Source organism: Drosophila simulans, chromosome 3R, assembly GCF_016746395.2.
Source record: "Drosophila simulans strain w501 chromosome 3R, Prin_Dsim_3.1, whole genome shotgun sequence".
Classification (NCBI taxonomy): Eukaryota; Metazoa; Arthropoda; class Insecta; order Diptera; family Drosophilidae; genus Drosophila; species Drosophila simulans.
The window spans coordinates 8,970,734-8,983,552 of record NC_052523.2 but is presented as its reverse complement, the minus strand read 5'-3'; the positions used below and the strand labels follow the sequence as shown (position 1 = coordinate 8,983,552).

The 12,819-nt window shown below is 42.7% G+C and overlaps 2 protein-coding genes across 2 annotated transcripts in view; one reads left to right on the top strand and one right to left on the bottom strand.

Moving 5' to 3' along the window:
- Positions 1–6,433, bottom strand: part of LOC6727725 — a 33,132-nt gene extending 26,699 nt beyond the window's left edge. Inside the window, exon 1 of the mRNA XM_016176542.3 lies at positions 6,248–6,433. The gene's annotated coding sequence lies outside the window, so the exon portion shown is untranslated. The remainder of the gene's footprint in view (positions 1–6,247) is intronic.
- Positions 6,434–6,542: 109 nt separating this feature from the next.
- LOC27208759 lies at positions 6,543–7,197 on the top strand. Its single transcript, XM_016184316.3, has one exon. It carries the CDS (start codon positions 6,814–6,816, stop codon positions 6,958–6,960), a length of 147 nt encoding a protein of 48 aa, XP_016034300.1. The 5' UTR covers positions 6,543–6,813; the 3' UTR covers positions 6,961–7,197.
- Positions 7,198–12,819: the final 5,622 nt, after the last annotated feature.

Here is a 12,819-nt window from a genome sequence, read left to right as displayed (position 1 = left end):
CCACCACAGTATTTTCTCACTAAAAATAAAATTTATGTGTTTTAAATCCTATTTTGTATAACTTACAGAAGAGATAGTATAGTTGCTATTAATATTTCTAGTCTAAACTTCGAAACTCAAAATCTTTAGTTATTTTCATGTGTAAACATTTTTCCAGTGTACACATACTGTAGCGTGTTTGTCACACATATCCAATAAATTTACATTTTTATCGAAAAAGTTTTTCCCTGATGTTTTGCTGCCGCTGCTGCTCCACCAAAGCGGAAATATCAAAAATAAATCTCTGGCTTGTTTCCGTTGTTAGAATGCGAATAACAGAGTCTAATGCTTGTAATTGGCACACACAGTTACAAGCCAACAGAGATGGAGACATACACACACTCACACACACATATTTGAAACAAAAACATCAATTTGCGACTTTTAATGGCATCATCATTGACTCAATCAGCAGTGAAACTTTCATTTGCCACACATCCAATCTCTGTCAGATGCGAGGACGCAATACCAATGACAACCACTCGTCGTCTGCAGCTCACGCTTTCCAATTTTTGCTTACACAATTTTTTATAATTTCAGACAGTTAAGAGAATCGCAATCGCAATTGTGATTTTAGCTCTCATTTGTTATTTCTACCTGACCAATTTAATTTCGCAGAACCCATTGTTTACCTGTCTGCGGTGACCCAGACATTCTTTGTCGAGTTCTTCAGTATCTCTACCCCAAAACTTTTCTTCGATGGCAAATTAAATGATTTGCGACTTGTTGAAGTTCACCCTTTTGAAGGTCGCTACAAGCTGCTATTTTACGACTCCCTTGCGATTGCTGCAAGTAGGCCAACATATCCCTTAGACGCCAACTTTTATTTTGCCAACTTCGATTTTGTCGCTCTCTTGTATTGAGCATGTACACCAGTGATGCTTAGTAATGAATTAAAATGAGAGAATTGAAAATAGTTAACAACATCAATATATTTATACAACAAAGTTGTTGTTAAGTTCCATAACGAGGGATTCAGACTATGAGAGATAGTACAAATATACCAGAGATTATGACCGACTTCGCATCTCTGTTGCACATCGTTCTGTAGTGCTAGCCTTCGGAACTTTATTGCCCATTGTCTTGGGCTGTCGGAGCATGGTGCCTGTCAATTCCATGCCCCTGCATTAGTCACACGGATCTTCCTGTGTCCACTGTACCACTATGCCACGATACCCATTACCCCATCCAAAAGAAGAACACACCCCGACAGTGCCATTCATTTGGCCTGTCATTCAACCATTCATTGCGGGGAAAACTCGCTCAGTGCGTCATGGAAACTGGCGTGAAAATGGTGTGGGAAACATAAAGAGTCCTGTTGTTTTGCTCCTTCTTCAAACGAACTCCTTGGCTTTTCATTCATTGCGTGGGCGTGAATGAGATGAGTGAGCCACACGAAATGGATAGCCCTGGGTGGGCGAAGAACTCTCTGGTGGCCAAGAATCAGTTGGCATTTGATGGATGGCGACAGCTGAGGTCAGCTTGCAAAAGAGTTAAGTTTGGATGACTCAAATTGATGGCCGTTTTTAAATATTGATAATTTGCGGTATAGTTTCTTATTTAAACAGATATTAATAACTAAGGTAAGTTCTTCACTCACAAATGATTTTCATACACCCTTAACTACTGTGCACAGTTTCCATCACCATTAAGGATTCGGGAACGTAATATCAATAACTAAGGTGTGGAACTTGGTGCAATCTTCTGCGGGCACTGGCCCTTAACAACTTTGAAGCAGCAGCTTAATCAGGGCATCAGTGCAAAAAATCGTTATATGGTCGGGGAGAAATTAAAAACACTCATGCATAGATAATACCCGAGTCGTGCGGCGAGGAGTTTACCTAGCTGCCAGGAACCCAAGTCGATAAGCCAGTCGCGCGAGGGAAAATGTTGTTAGGAGAATGAAAAAATGCCGAGGAAAAGCTGGAAAGTCTGGTCATATTTACGTAAGCTTAAATCGCACCATGTGTCCGTGTGTGCGAGGGTGTAGTGGTAGTGGCAGGACTTCGCCATGTGTTGCAAATTTGCAGTTGCAGCTCTTGGCTGTTCGTGCTGTTCCCCGCTCTCGAATAAACTAGGCGGCCACAGTGCGTATGAGTTATGCAGATAACGCTCAGCGCAGCTCGAAAGCGACAGCGGCTTTCTGGGCAACCGCAGAAAGTGTTTTACTCAAAGGCATCGTAACTCTTCTGCGGCGCTTTCTTTTCCATTTTACTCAGCTTTCTCCACCGCAGCTTCTTCCACACAGAGGAAAAATGCTACCAAGAAAGTGGTCTTAAGTAATTAATAGGATTAATATTGTTCCCTAAGATCCAAAATATATAATTCTTCTGCCAGTTTAAATACTCATTTGATTTTACAATATACATATTTTATAATTTTCAAAATTTTCATTTGTAAGCTGACTTAATTATCTATTTTTTTATGTGCACTACCATCTTGCCTGAAACTTCAATTTCAGTATCAGTGAAGCGCGCTGAGTTATTGGCAACTTGGGAAGCGCGAGGAGAAAAGGAAAAGGGCTTGGCCTGACAAAAGTTTCCGTCTCTGTATTATTTTTGAGAGATCATATTTTTTATCTGCTTTGCCAGCGTAGCTGCTCAAATTTAAATTAAAACTTCGGCACTTTTGCATTTTATCCCTGACTTTATGACTTTGGGTTAACATGGCAATGAAGTGATGCGCTGCTCAGCTTGTCGTTTTGCCCATTTCCCGGGAAAACAAGGACGCTGGTATGCGTGTGAAACTTTGTGTCGACATTTTGCGATTGTAAAGCGTCAAACGCTTAAAACTTAAATAGTTTTCCTCCTCTTGTTGCTTCGTTATTTTTATCATTTTATTTTCGGCGAATGGAAACGTTTTTGCGTTTACCGCCCAAGTTTGAGGACTTTGGTTTTGCATTTAAAAAAAGTTTGACTGCGAATTTGGCCCACCCCATAGCCATAGCCAATCTCCATAAATACTCTGCCCCGCTTAATTTTATTAAAATTTTGCATATTTGTGTAATTTTTTAAGCGACAACCACAGATATTTTTATGAGGGCAGTACGCCATTTTCCAGTGTTTCCTTATCGTGGTGCTAAAATGCGAAGTGCTTATTTGAATATTTTATAAATTTTTCATTCGCGCCTTATTTCGCAAAATATTTTCGCACACATTCTTTGGACAACTTTGACATTGAAGCGTGCGCATGTGTGTGTGGTGGGCCTGCTTCGATGTGTGTGTGCCTTCTCTTGTTATGTGTGTGTGTGTGGCTATATGCTAAATGTCTGAAACACGTCTGTCTGGTTGCTAAAGGCCAGCACACATTATGCTCCGGTCCTGGCTCCTGCACTTGCCCCAGGACCCTCTTCGCAAAAGCCCCTCTCCACTTCCCCCGCAGCCACAGAGTAAATTTGCATACACACCAACACACACGAGTGTGTGTGCGGTTTGCCATTCATTTTCAGTTGAAATTTATGCAATGGCTTAAATAAGCGCAAAAATGCCATTTTACCCACAGCATGTGACAAAGCGTGTGTTTCGCTGAGCATAAAAAAATAATTATGCAACGAACACAACACATTTTCGGTAGTCCCGAGTCGAAGTGAAAGGTGGAAACACAGGAGCTACACATGTTTGGTAAAAAGAACTTTTTCTCTCTTCTATTTTAAGTGATTAATTCCTTAGCTTGGTTTTCAATTACCAGAATTAAAAAAAAAAAAAACAATTCGGCCCCTTTTGTGCTGTCGTGAGTACCATCTACTTATCTCACTTCTATCTCACTGTAAATAGAGTAGCAGGTGCTTCAGCAAATTTTGGGCAAACTGAAACTTTATGCAATTGGGCAAATGTTTTCAACAGCATTTCAATTTGCATGTGGCCTTTTGGGCCACTCTGGACATTGGGCAGTGAATATTTGCACATTTGTCATGGGCATAAGCATGAGCACTTCTCAACCAAAGACCACCGACCGCATTTAGTTTCGTTGTTGATTAAGTGCCAAAGTGCAAGTTGAGACCGGGAAAACTTTGTCCTCTTGACCGGGCTAGAGCTGGGTGCTCTTAACAAAAAACAAGATGTTCGGTTTTATCTGGCACCTTCCTGAAACATCTCTCCCCTGGCACTTGCGCCCACAGCTTCGCAGCTCCGAGACATAGATGCGCGGGGCCAACGTGTCGTATACTTGATTTTATATGCAAAGTACTTGCAGCGTTTTATGTGAGATTCAATTTCCCACACCGCTCCGCCCTGCTGCTTATGCAAAATCAATAAGGAGCATGCGTAAAATGGGGAAAAAGCAGAGTGCAGGAAAAATATTTACGCATGTCAAAGGGGTTATAACACCTAACCGGTGTGTCTGTCCCCCGGCGAAATCGAATCCAACTGAACACAAAGAGCAGTACAAAGTGATGCGATGCGGCGTGATGGCTCCATTTCGTGAAAGGAGTTCGGGGCCATCAGAAATCAATTTCCTGTGGCGCCAAAAGGGAAAGCGTAAAACTTTTCCCGAAAAGTTAAAGCCAAGATGAGGGAAACTTCTCCCGGCGCTGGCAACTTTTACCTGTCGCTTTCGCAATAAAAACATTGCCAGCTGCTGCCACAATCCGTCAAACAATCAATAGTTTGATTAGGTTCCTCTGCCACATGTTGACTTTAAGCGAAAAATTAGCCCTAAGCCTCCCAACGAAAAACTTTTCCGCCACCCCTGCCACAACAAATAAATAGAAACAAACAGAAACAAAAATGGGGGAAAAATAAAGAAACTTTGAACTGTTGCCGGTTATCTGTGGGGTGGTGGGGGCATAGAAAACTTTTAGATACAAAGAAACAAAAAATAAATATATTTAGAGATAGAAGGGGCATACATATGCTCACTGCCCGTGGCACTCAAGTTGACATTTATACGAGCATGCAACAAGAAAAACAACTCAAAGTCACAAATGGCCAAAATATGCACATAAATTTCATTTCCAAATAAAAACAACAAGTCGAAGCTGGCGAAACTGGAAATGAAAATGGGACCGGAAAAAGTTGCAAATGTGCAGAGATAAGCGCATGCTGCAAAACAACATTCAACTGGCGTACTGAGATGTAATGAAATTAAACAAATTGCCGGGCTTTGCTCCGGTTACCTGCCTTTTGAATCATTGTCAGCGAGTGGCAAAGTTTTTCCCCCTCATCCCCTGACAAATCCCACGACACACAAATGAGTTGTCTTGCGAACGGGGCCGGGTAAAAAGGGAATCTCGGGAAATACTGGAAAGTGGGGAATACATAAGGACGATGCTGCTGCACAGCAAACGACAATTCATGTAAATTGCTTAATTTATTAGACTTTTTCAGGGAAAAACAGGCTGCCCCCAGAAAGCTTCCTGACTTTGACAGCGTCGCGACTTTGGCTTAAGTATTAGCAATTGTTGTTGCTGCCGGCTTTTCTATTTGCGCTCCGCTACAATTTCCTGACGGGCTTTTGTCTCGGTGGAAAAAAGTTTCCCAGCATTTGGCCCTGTTTTCCTTCTCATTTTACTTTGGCTCAGTTCGGCTTGGTGTTTTCTGTGTTCTGCGAATTTGTTATCTTAATTCATGTCATTTAAAACAGCGAAAGAAACGCAGAAAAGTCTGCCACCATTTGTTTCTAAATAAAACTCATGGCAATTGAATTCACGGTGGAGGGGGTCTGCAAACTTTTGTGTAATACGCGTACAGATTAAAAGTTTTTTTTTATTCCTGGCACATGTATAGCGAATACGCCGCCTGTGCTGGGATCTCGTTTCACATTACGCATTCGCCTCGTTGGCCGACGAAGAAAACGCGGAGCGGGGCGTATTCAAGCCGTGTCAGCTTAATGGCAGCATTCATACAAATCACAGTGGCCCGCCCGCCGCTTCCGGGCTGCCATTGCACTTTTCAGTGAGCTGCCTTCTTGTTTTCCATGTTCTTGGTTTTTTTTTTTTTGCCCCCCTCGAGTTTTTGGGGGGCTGAAGCATGAATTTATACGTCAGAAATTCAAGAAAATGCACAGGAAAAGAGGCGGAAAACAGCGCGCCAGCAGAAAGTGCAAGAAAAGCGCGCCACACTCACGAACACTTGGAAGTATGCGAACACATGGTGGCATTACTACAAAAAACTAGGTTACAAGTTGCAACGTGAAACCTAGACGTGATGTCTGAATTTTTCCTGAAGCGTAACTCTTTAATTTTCAAGGGACATGCAGACCTGAAACATACCTAGTTTTGTGGAAAATTCCGTTAGGCTTTCCTTTGAAAATTCTCAATGCAGAGTGCCCGAGTTCGCTGATCACTCGTTTCACGCGCTTCACAATTACGCGTCGTCACTCGGTTTTTCTTTTCGTCACACTTGCCGGCTTGGCCAGAACTGCTTCGCTTTGTTGGTTCTTTTCAACTGGCAAACGATTTCTTGGCCCCCGACTTGTCTGGGATTTTCCGGAATTCGCCGCATCCGTTTCGGCGTAAGAACCGAACTTGCATGCCAAAGAGAGAGAGAGATGTCGGGGATTTTTGCGAGTTTCTCTTCGCCGGTATAACAGTTTTTCATGCTCCAGTTTTTCGTCCTGGCATCTCTGTGAGAAATTGTGTCATTAGGTGCATTTGTTTTCGTTTTCCTGACCAGTCCCACCTCGAACCACCCACTCAGCCTCCCAGTCCCGACACCACATCCAGTGCCACTCAACCCTTCCGCCCCTTCTGTTGTTGCTGTTTATTTGCTTCATCTTCATGCCGTGTCACTTTTCGAGTGCAAGTGTGTGTCAACCTGGCGCCGCTCATCTAACTAAATGCCAACAATTATGTTTTGGAGTCTCATTAGTTGCAACTTAAAGTGTTCTAATGTGTTGCCGTGTGTGAAGAACGATGCCGTTAATGATGTAAGCGGCAGCTGTGAGTTGGATACTGAAAGCTGGAAACTGGATGCTGAAATCTGAAAGCTGAATACCGAGTGCCAAAAGCTGGGCGGGCAGACGGGTTTGGGTGCCAAGAGCCAACAGATGCCAGCGGAATCGAGTCAAGTGGGCTCTATATGCCCGCCCATATATATATTTTTTGGGGTCGAGTTCGTGCCACGCGGCGTTTTGTTAATTGGTATTACCTGACCTACACTTGGAAAAATGCCATATGACTTAATCAATAATTATAATGCTAATAAAAATAAATTGTAATATAATATCGTACAAATACTTCTTTATCCATGTTTAATAAATGATTCATAGTCCAATTTTTTTATCAACTTTTTATTTATTTCATTGAAGGTTAATCTGCACTTTAATGTTGCATTACCGCACATTAAAGTCAGCTCATTTTTGGTTCTTTGGTGCGGCAATTCGAGTATGGAAATTTATATTTTCTCCTGTGCCCATAACCCCGAAAGGACCCGATGACAATGCCAGGGCGCTGAGTGAAAAACAAAGCGAGTGGCACAATATGGCACAACTAATCACGCTGACGCTGACAGAAAATGCACTAAACAAAGAGCCAAATAAACCGTAGCCCAGCCACACCGAACACCGAACGCCATACGCCATACGCCATATGCCATATGCCATACGCTATATGCTATATGCCATATCCCACCGGAGGGGGTCAGGCCATAAAAATCGCATGCGAGCGGGGGCTGGTTTAATGAATGCCCGGATCCGTGTTCCGGGGGTCCGAGAAAAACGGAACCAGCGCACACGGGTTACCAGGTTGGGTTCAGGTTGCTGTCGGAGCCAACTAATTTAAGCTGCGCCTTGTTATAATTACGACGAGCGGCAACAAAGCTGTTGGAAAATGATGCGCACGTGACATCCGGCACGGTTCTGCCGCTGTCCGTCCGACGGTCCGTCGCCAGTGAAAAGGCGGAGGGAGCAAGCCGGAGAAGGCCACGGAGCTGGGAAAATCAACCATCAGCCAACAGTGAAAGCCACAGCGTCAAAAAAAGTAAGTACGCTGGGTTAGACGAAAGTTAGACGAATCTCAGATACCTAGTGATCATTAGTTCAAGCTACTAAATGGCTCATAGTCACATAAATAATGTTGTAGATGCAGTTGAAGAAAAGAGAGATATTTGCTAGAGATATTTTTTATAGATGATCCATTACCAGGAACTATTTAATGGATTATATTAAGCCATTTTTTATAAACTGATATTCAAAAAATAATTGCCCAAGTTTCCCCAAGAACTTTATGATTACCCCACTTAGTTTTAGCCTTCTTAAAGTTTTTCTTAATTCCGCTTGATATATGATATGATAAGTTCGGTATAGCCCAGTAACCAAATGCAATACTGGGTATAAAAACAAAGGCCGGGCCAACGAAGTCACACGCTCCGAAAGCAAACAGAGCAAAATGCAGTCTTTGCGGGTGTAAAATAACCAAGCCCCTGCTGAACCTGTCCCCCCTCCCAGTTTAGTTTTTAGAAAATTATGAGAGGGTGGCCAGGGGGCTTTCTGCATTTTTTATACAATTTTCTGGGATTACTTGCACTCGGCGACGGGAGCGGGCAAAAAATAAAAGCGAAATGCGGCGGAGGGACTCAAGAAAATTAGTCGCGCTTTTGCGCTCGCGTCGGAAAGGAATAAAAAGTGCAGCCAAGGAGCGAAGTGTAAATTTACTTCCGCTGCAAAATGTGGGCGTGCTGCCCGCCCGCTGACAGCTGGGCGTGGCAGTTAGGTGGACGGACACACGGCAAAAAAAGAATGCAGCTTTTTCTAATTAAGCGTACGTGCAACTGTCAACGGCTTCAGCTGCTGAGGCAGCGTGCTCTTTACTTGTATAACTTATTGTCGTTGACAATAGTCTTAATTGAAAAGCGCCAAGCTCCCCGGCTCAGTACGTTCATGGGAGTGGGAGTGGGCGTGGGCGTGGCAGGTGTAGAGAGGGGCGAAAACCCAACTCCTAAGCTCACCTCTGACAATTCAATCAACGCTACAAATGCTGACTCGTTTATTTTTCAAGACGCCCCTAGCAAGACAGCTGAAATGGCACTGAGAAAAATGAATAGTATTTCAACGAGCATATGCCAATTAATCTGTAAGATACAAAATATTATATAATATGCATCAGTATTATACATTTTTATATTGAGCTTTATAAGTTGAGTATCATGTATAATTTATAATAATAGAAACATAAGTTCCATTAAAATATATATTGGTATTTAAGATAATAAATTCTTGTCTCAGCATTTCTCACTGTTATATTTTATAAAAAAAATTACCTTTTATACATTTCCAGCTAATAATTTTGTCTGAGTGAACAGCTGTTGAGTGAGGACAGCTTAGCCGGCATTTGTCTTTGTAAGAGCTTCTTGCTCGGGGCCCAAGAATGAACACTCGTCTTGGCCGCCACTTAGCTGCTGACCAACTGCAACTTCGGGCCGAGAGTGGCGCGGCATGGCCCTAATTGAAGTTCTCATTGATGTTGTTGCTCAGGCGGGGGTTGGGTGGGGGGCGTGCCTGGAGGCGGTGGGTGGGTAGAAGGAGGGTACGTGGTGGGTGGCTGGCATAACTCAGCCACATGCTAAATCAAGAAGCGTCTCAGCTCGGAATCCATTTCCCATAGTCATGCACTGGCAGCGCACATTTATCAAGATGATGGCACATGCACAGTTTACCTGTGCGCCATAAATAAGTAAGGCATCTCTCGGCGCCTCGTCCTTCTGATCCTTCGAGAGCGATGCAATCAGCGCCAGCAATCCCCCGCAGCCACGCCCCCTCCCCGCAATCACCTGCCCTGCACCGCCCCACCGTCTGCGAAGGTGGCTGCAAGTTTCTTAATTTTCGTTTGCCGTGAATTTGCTCACACATTCGCCGAGTTTTGCGCCTACGTCTGGCTACTTTTTATCCTTTCCCTTAGAAGTACTGTACACAGTGGGAAAAAGTGGCAATGATTTGCTGGGGTTACTCAAAAACTAATCGAAAATGTTATGTAAATATGTTATAAATAATAATAACACAATAAAAACCATTGTTTCCATAAATGAGTAATCGAAATGAGATTAAAACGCTGGCATTTATTTTAGATAATTTTCTTGACTGAAAACTTCACCAGCCGAAAAATCAACAAACATAAATAAGAATTTATGCTTATCAGGTAATTGAGTTCGGCATAAGTAAATAGCATTTATATACCTAATGCTTGTTTCACTGTTTACCCTTGATCTGCAGAATATCCCTGATTTTGGAAGTGCACTCCCGTGAATATTGTTGTGCAGCTTGGCGTAGCAGAAAATCGCTTAAGACGCTGCTGTGTGCAAAGTTTACCCCTTTTCGGGTGTTCGCTTTTAGCCCCCAGAAAACCGAACTCCCACCTGGGTAAGTTTTACAACTGCGCTTGCCTCAGTCATCAGTTTTGAAGTTGAAGTTTTGCCGGGTTTGCATCCCTCGCTTTTCCGTATCTCTGGCTGCCTTTCCGTATCTTTCCGGCTCAACTTCATCGACATCGTTTACTTTTCGATTCGTTTCGTTTTGCAATCTGTAATTACGAGCAGCAGCCGCTTTTGATGCTTTTTCGGTTTAACTTTCAACAGCTGCCAAGGAGTCTCCATCTCCGAACACCCTTCCATATCCTGGAAGCCTCAGCTCCCCTCGAATTCTCATCCACCACACTTGAAATATAATCGACATTGTCGATTGGCGCGTGTGTTTTTGTGGTTTTTGCTCGGCAAAGTTCTCTGTTAGTTTTGTTTTGGTTGGCATTTCTAATGCCTTGGAATGGAGTTTTTTGATTGCGTCTGGAGGAGAGGATTGCATATTTTATGATGACGTGCCGCGCTGTTGGCGTTGATACCAGGGTGCTTTGTTTGCCACAGAAAGTGCGTTTCATCAATGGTTGGTTGGCTCATTAGGCTGCATTTGATATGCATACGAAAATTGCGCCACGGATCCCCCAAGAATCCTTTGACTGACGCTAATTAGAAAAGTTGGCCCAATCACGGGTAACACTTCCGCTTTAACCCTTTTTTTAAAACTTTGTTTTTGCCCGCCATTAACGCAACATTGACGCTAATAGAGTCGGCGACTTTATCGAGGACTTTGGCAATAAGAGTTCGCCAACAAGTTTAAAATTGTCTGCATGCCTTTCGATGGCCGTGGAAAAAAAGGGTAAAAAATCAAGGCGCAAATGACGGTTCACTTAATTTGCATTTAATTACAAAGTTCTACAAAGACCTCAACTGAAAAAAAAATCACCCTCATTGCCATGCAAATATTTTCACAGATACCACGCAAAAAGTATAAATAAATGAACAAATACTCGCATATAATATCATTTATTTGGTTTAGATGTGTTTGTGTTTAATTCGAAAACATTTCATATATTCATTGGGCGGGCCGCACTCAAAAGATTAAAAAACATTTGATGTTGGATAAAAGAGAACTGAGGCGAGTCATAAGCAAAGTTTTTGCGACCGCAGCACAACGAAAACATAATGTGCGTGAAAATCAGTTGATAAACAGCTCACGCAAAAGCTCTAAAAAAGAAAACAAAATCGCCATACAAGAACATCGGAGCATAAATGAAAAGCATCAAGTTAAAACATGAATCCCGCTTAAATATATATTGAAAAAGTTTTGCTTATGATTTTTTTATAGGGATGGCTTCTTAATGAACTGAGTTCGCGATGCTGCGGCAACAAAGGGCATTCCGAAATTAGCATTAGCACGCAGCCCCACTTCCTTGACCCACATTTTAGTGGGTACCTTCAATTCGACTGACGTGCGTGAACTTGCGCATTTCGTGCACGTCCTTCTCGTGTCCCCACTGCTCCTGTAACACCCCATTCCCACCGCCCACACCAGCGCATCCCCATGCTACCTCCAGTGGCGTAGTGGTGGCTTAATAAAACCATTTGGGGAGTTCTTGGTGGCAAAATATGTTATATATATTAAATCTCTTTTGAACAATCAATATTATGATTACTTCCGCTAAAAATTTTATAATAAACATCACAGTAAAAAATAATTACTAAAAAACCATCTAAAGCATACACCTTGAAATCCTTAGTATCTTTTAAAGCATTAGAAAATATCTTGTAGCTATAAAATACTTTGTTATATATACTATACTTTATTTTATACGTTGCAGATTTGCCACGACGCCTCTGCACCATGTGGCTCGTTGAGTTGAGTTGGCAAAATGGAAGCCATTAAACGAATGGTTTCCCGCTTCTTTCCCAGAATGAATATTTTTATGCTGCAACTTTGGGGCCAAGTTCTCATTGGAGTTTTGATTGATAAATGTATTATTTTTATTGCTGCCGCGCGCTTTTTCGCTTCCATTTTCCACTTTGGCCCACTGGCTTTTATGGCCACCTGAACGTGCGCCGCAGGACCTTTCCCGCTTCCTTGCACGGCAGTTAATTTTCAAATTAGCTGGACCGCTCGCGAGAGCCTTTTAATTACAAATGCCATGGAGGCACTTTGTCGGCGGTTGGCGGCTGTGGAAAAATGAAAAAGGCAAGGGGCGGCAACAAATGTCTGATTAAATAAATTGACACAAATTAAAAGAATACGCTGCCATGGCAACAATTAAATCAAAATTCTTGAGTGGCAACATAGCCCACAGGAGACGGAGCGGACTGGATGGAGTCTGTCGTCGCTTTTGATTACATAAAAAACAAGCTAATTACGTGAGGCAGCAACAGCAAGGAGCATCCATATTAACCATCCTGCGCTGCTTCTTTGATGTAGGGGTGGCCGACTTACTTTGGCATATGTTTTAATGACAATTTCCATTTAAATTAGCTGCCTGCCTGCCAGGCGTATCCTGGATCCTGGAACCTATATCCTGGAACCGGGATCCTG

What these genes read in the sequence shown, in the direction of transcription:
- LOC27208759 (XM_016184316.3), top strand. Translation starts at nt 6,814, where the DNA reads ATGCCAACAATTATGTTTTGGAGTCTCATTAGTTGCAACTTAAAGTGT.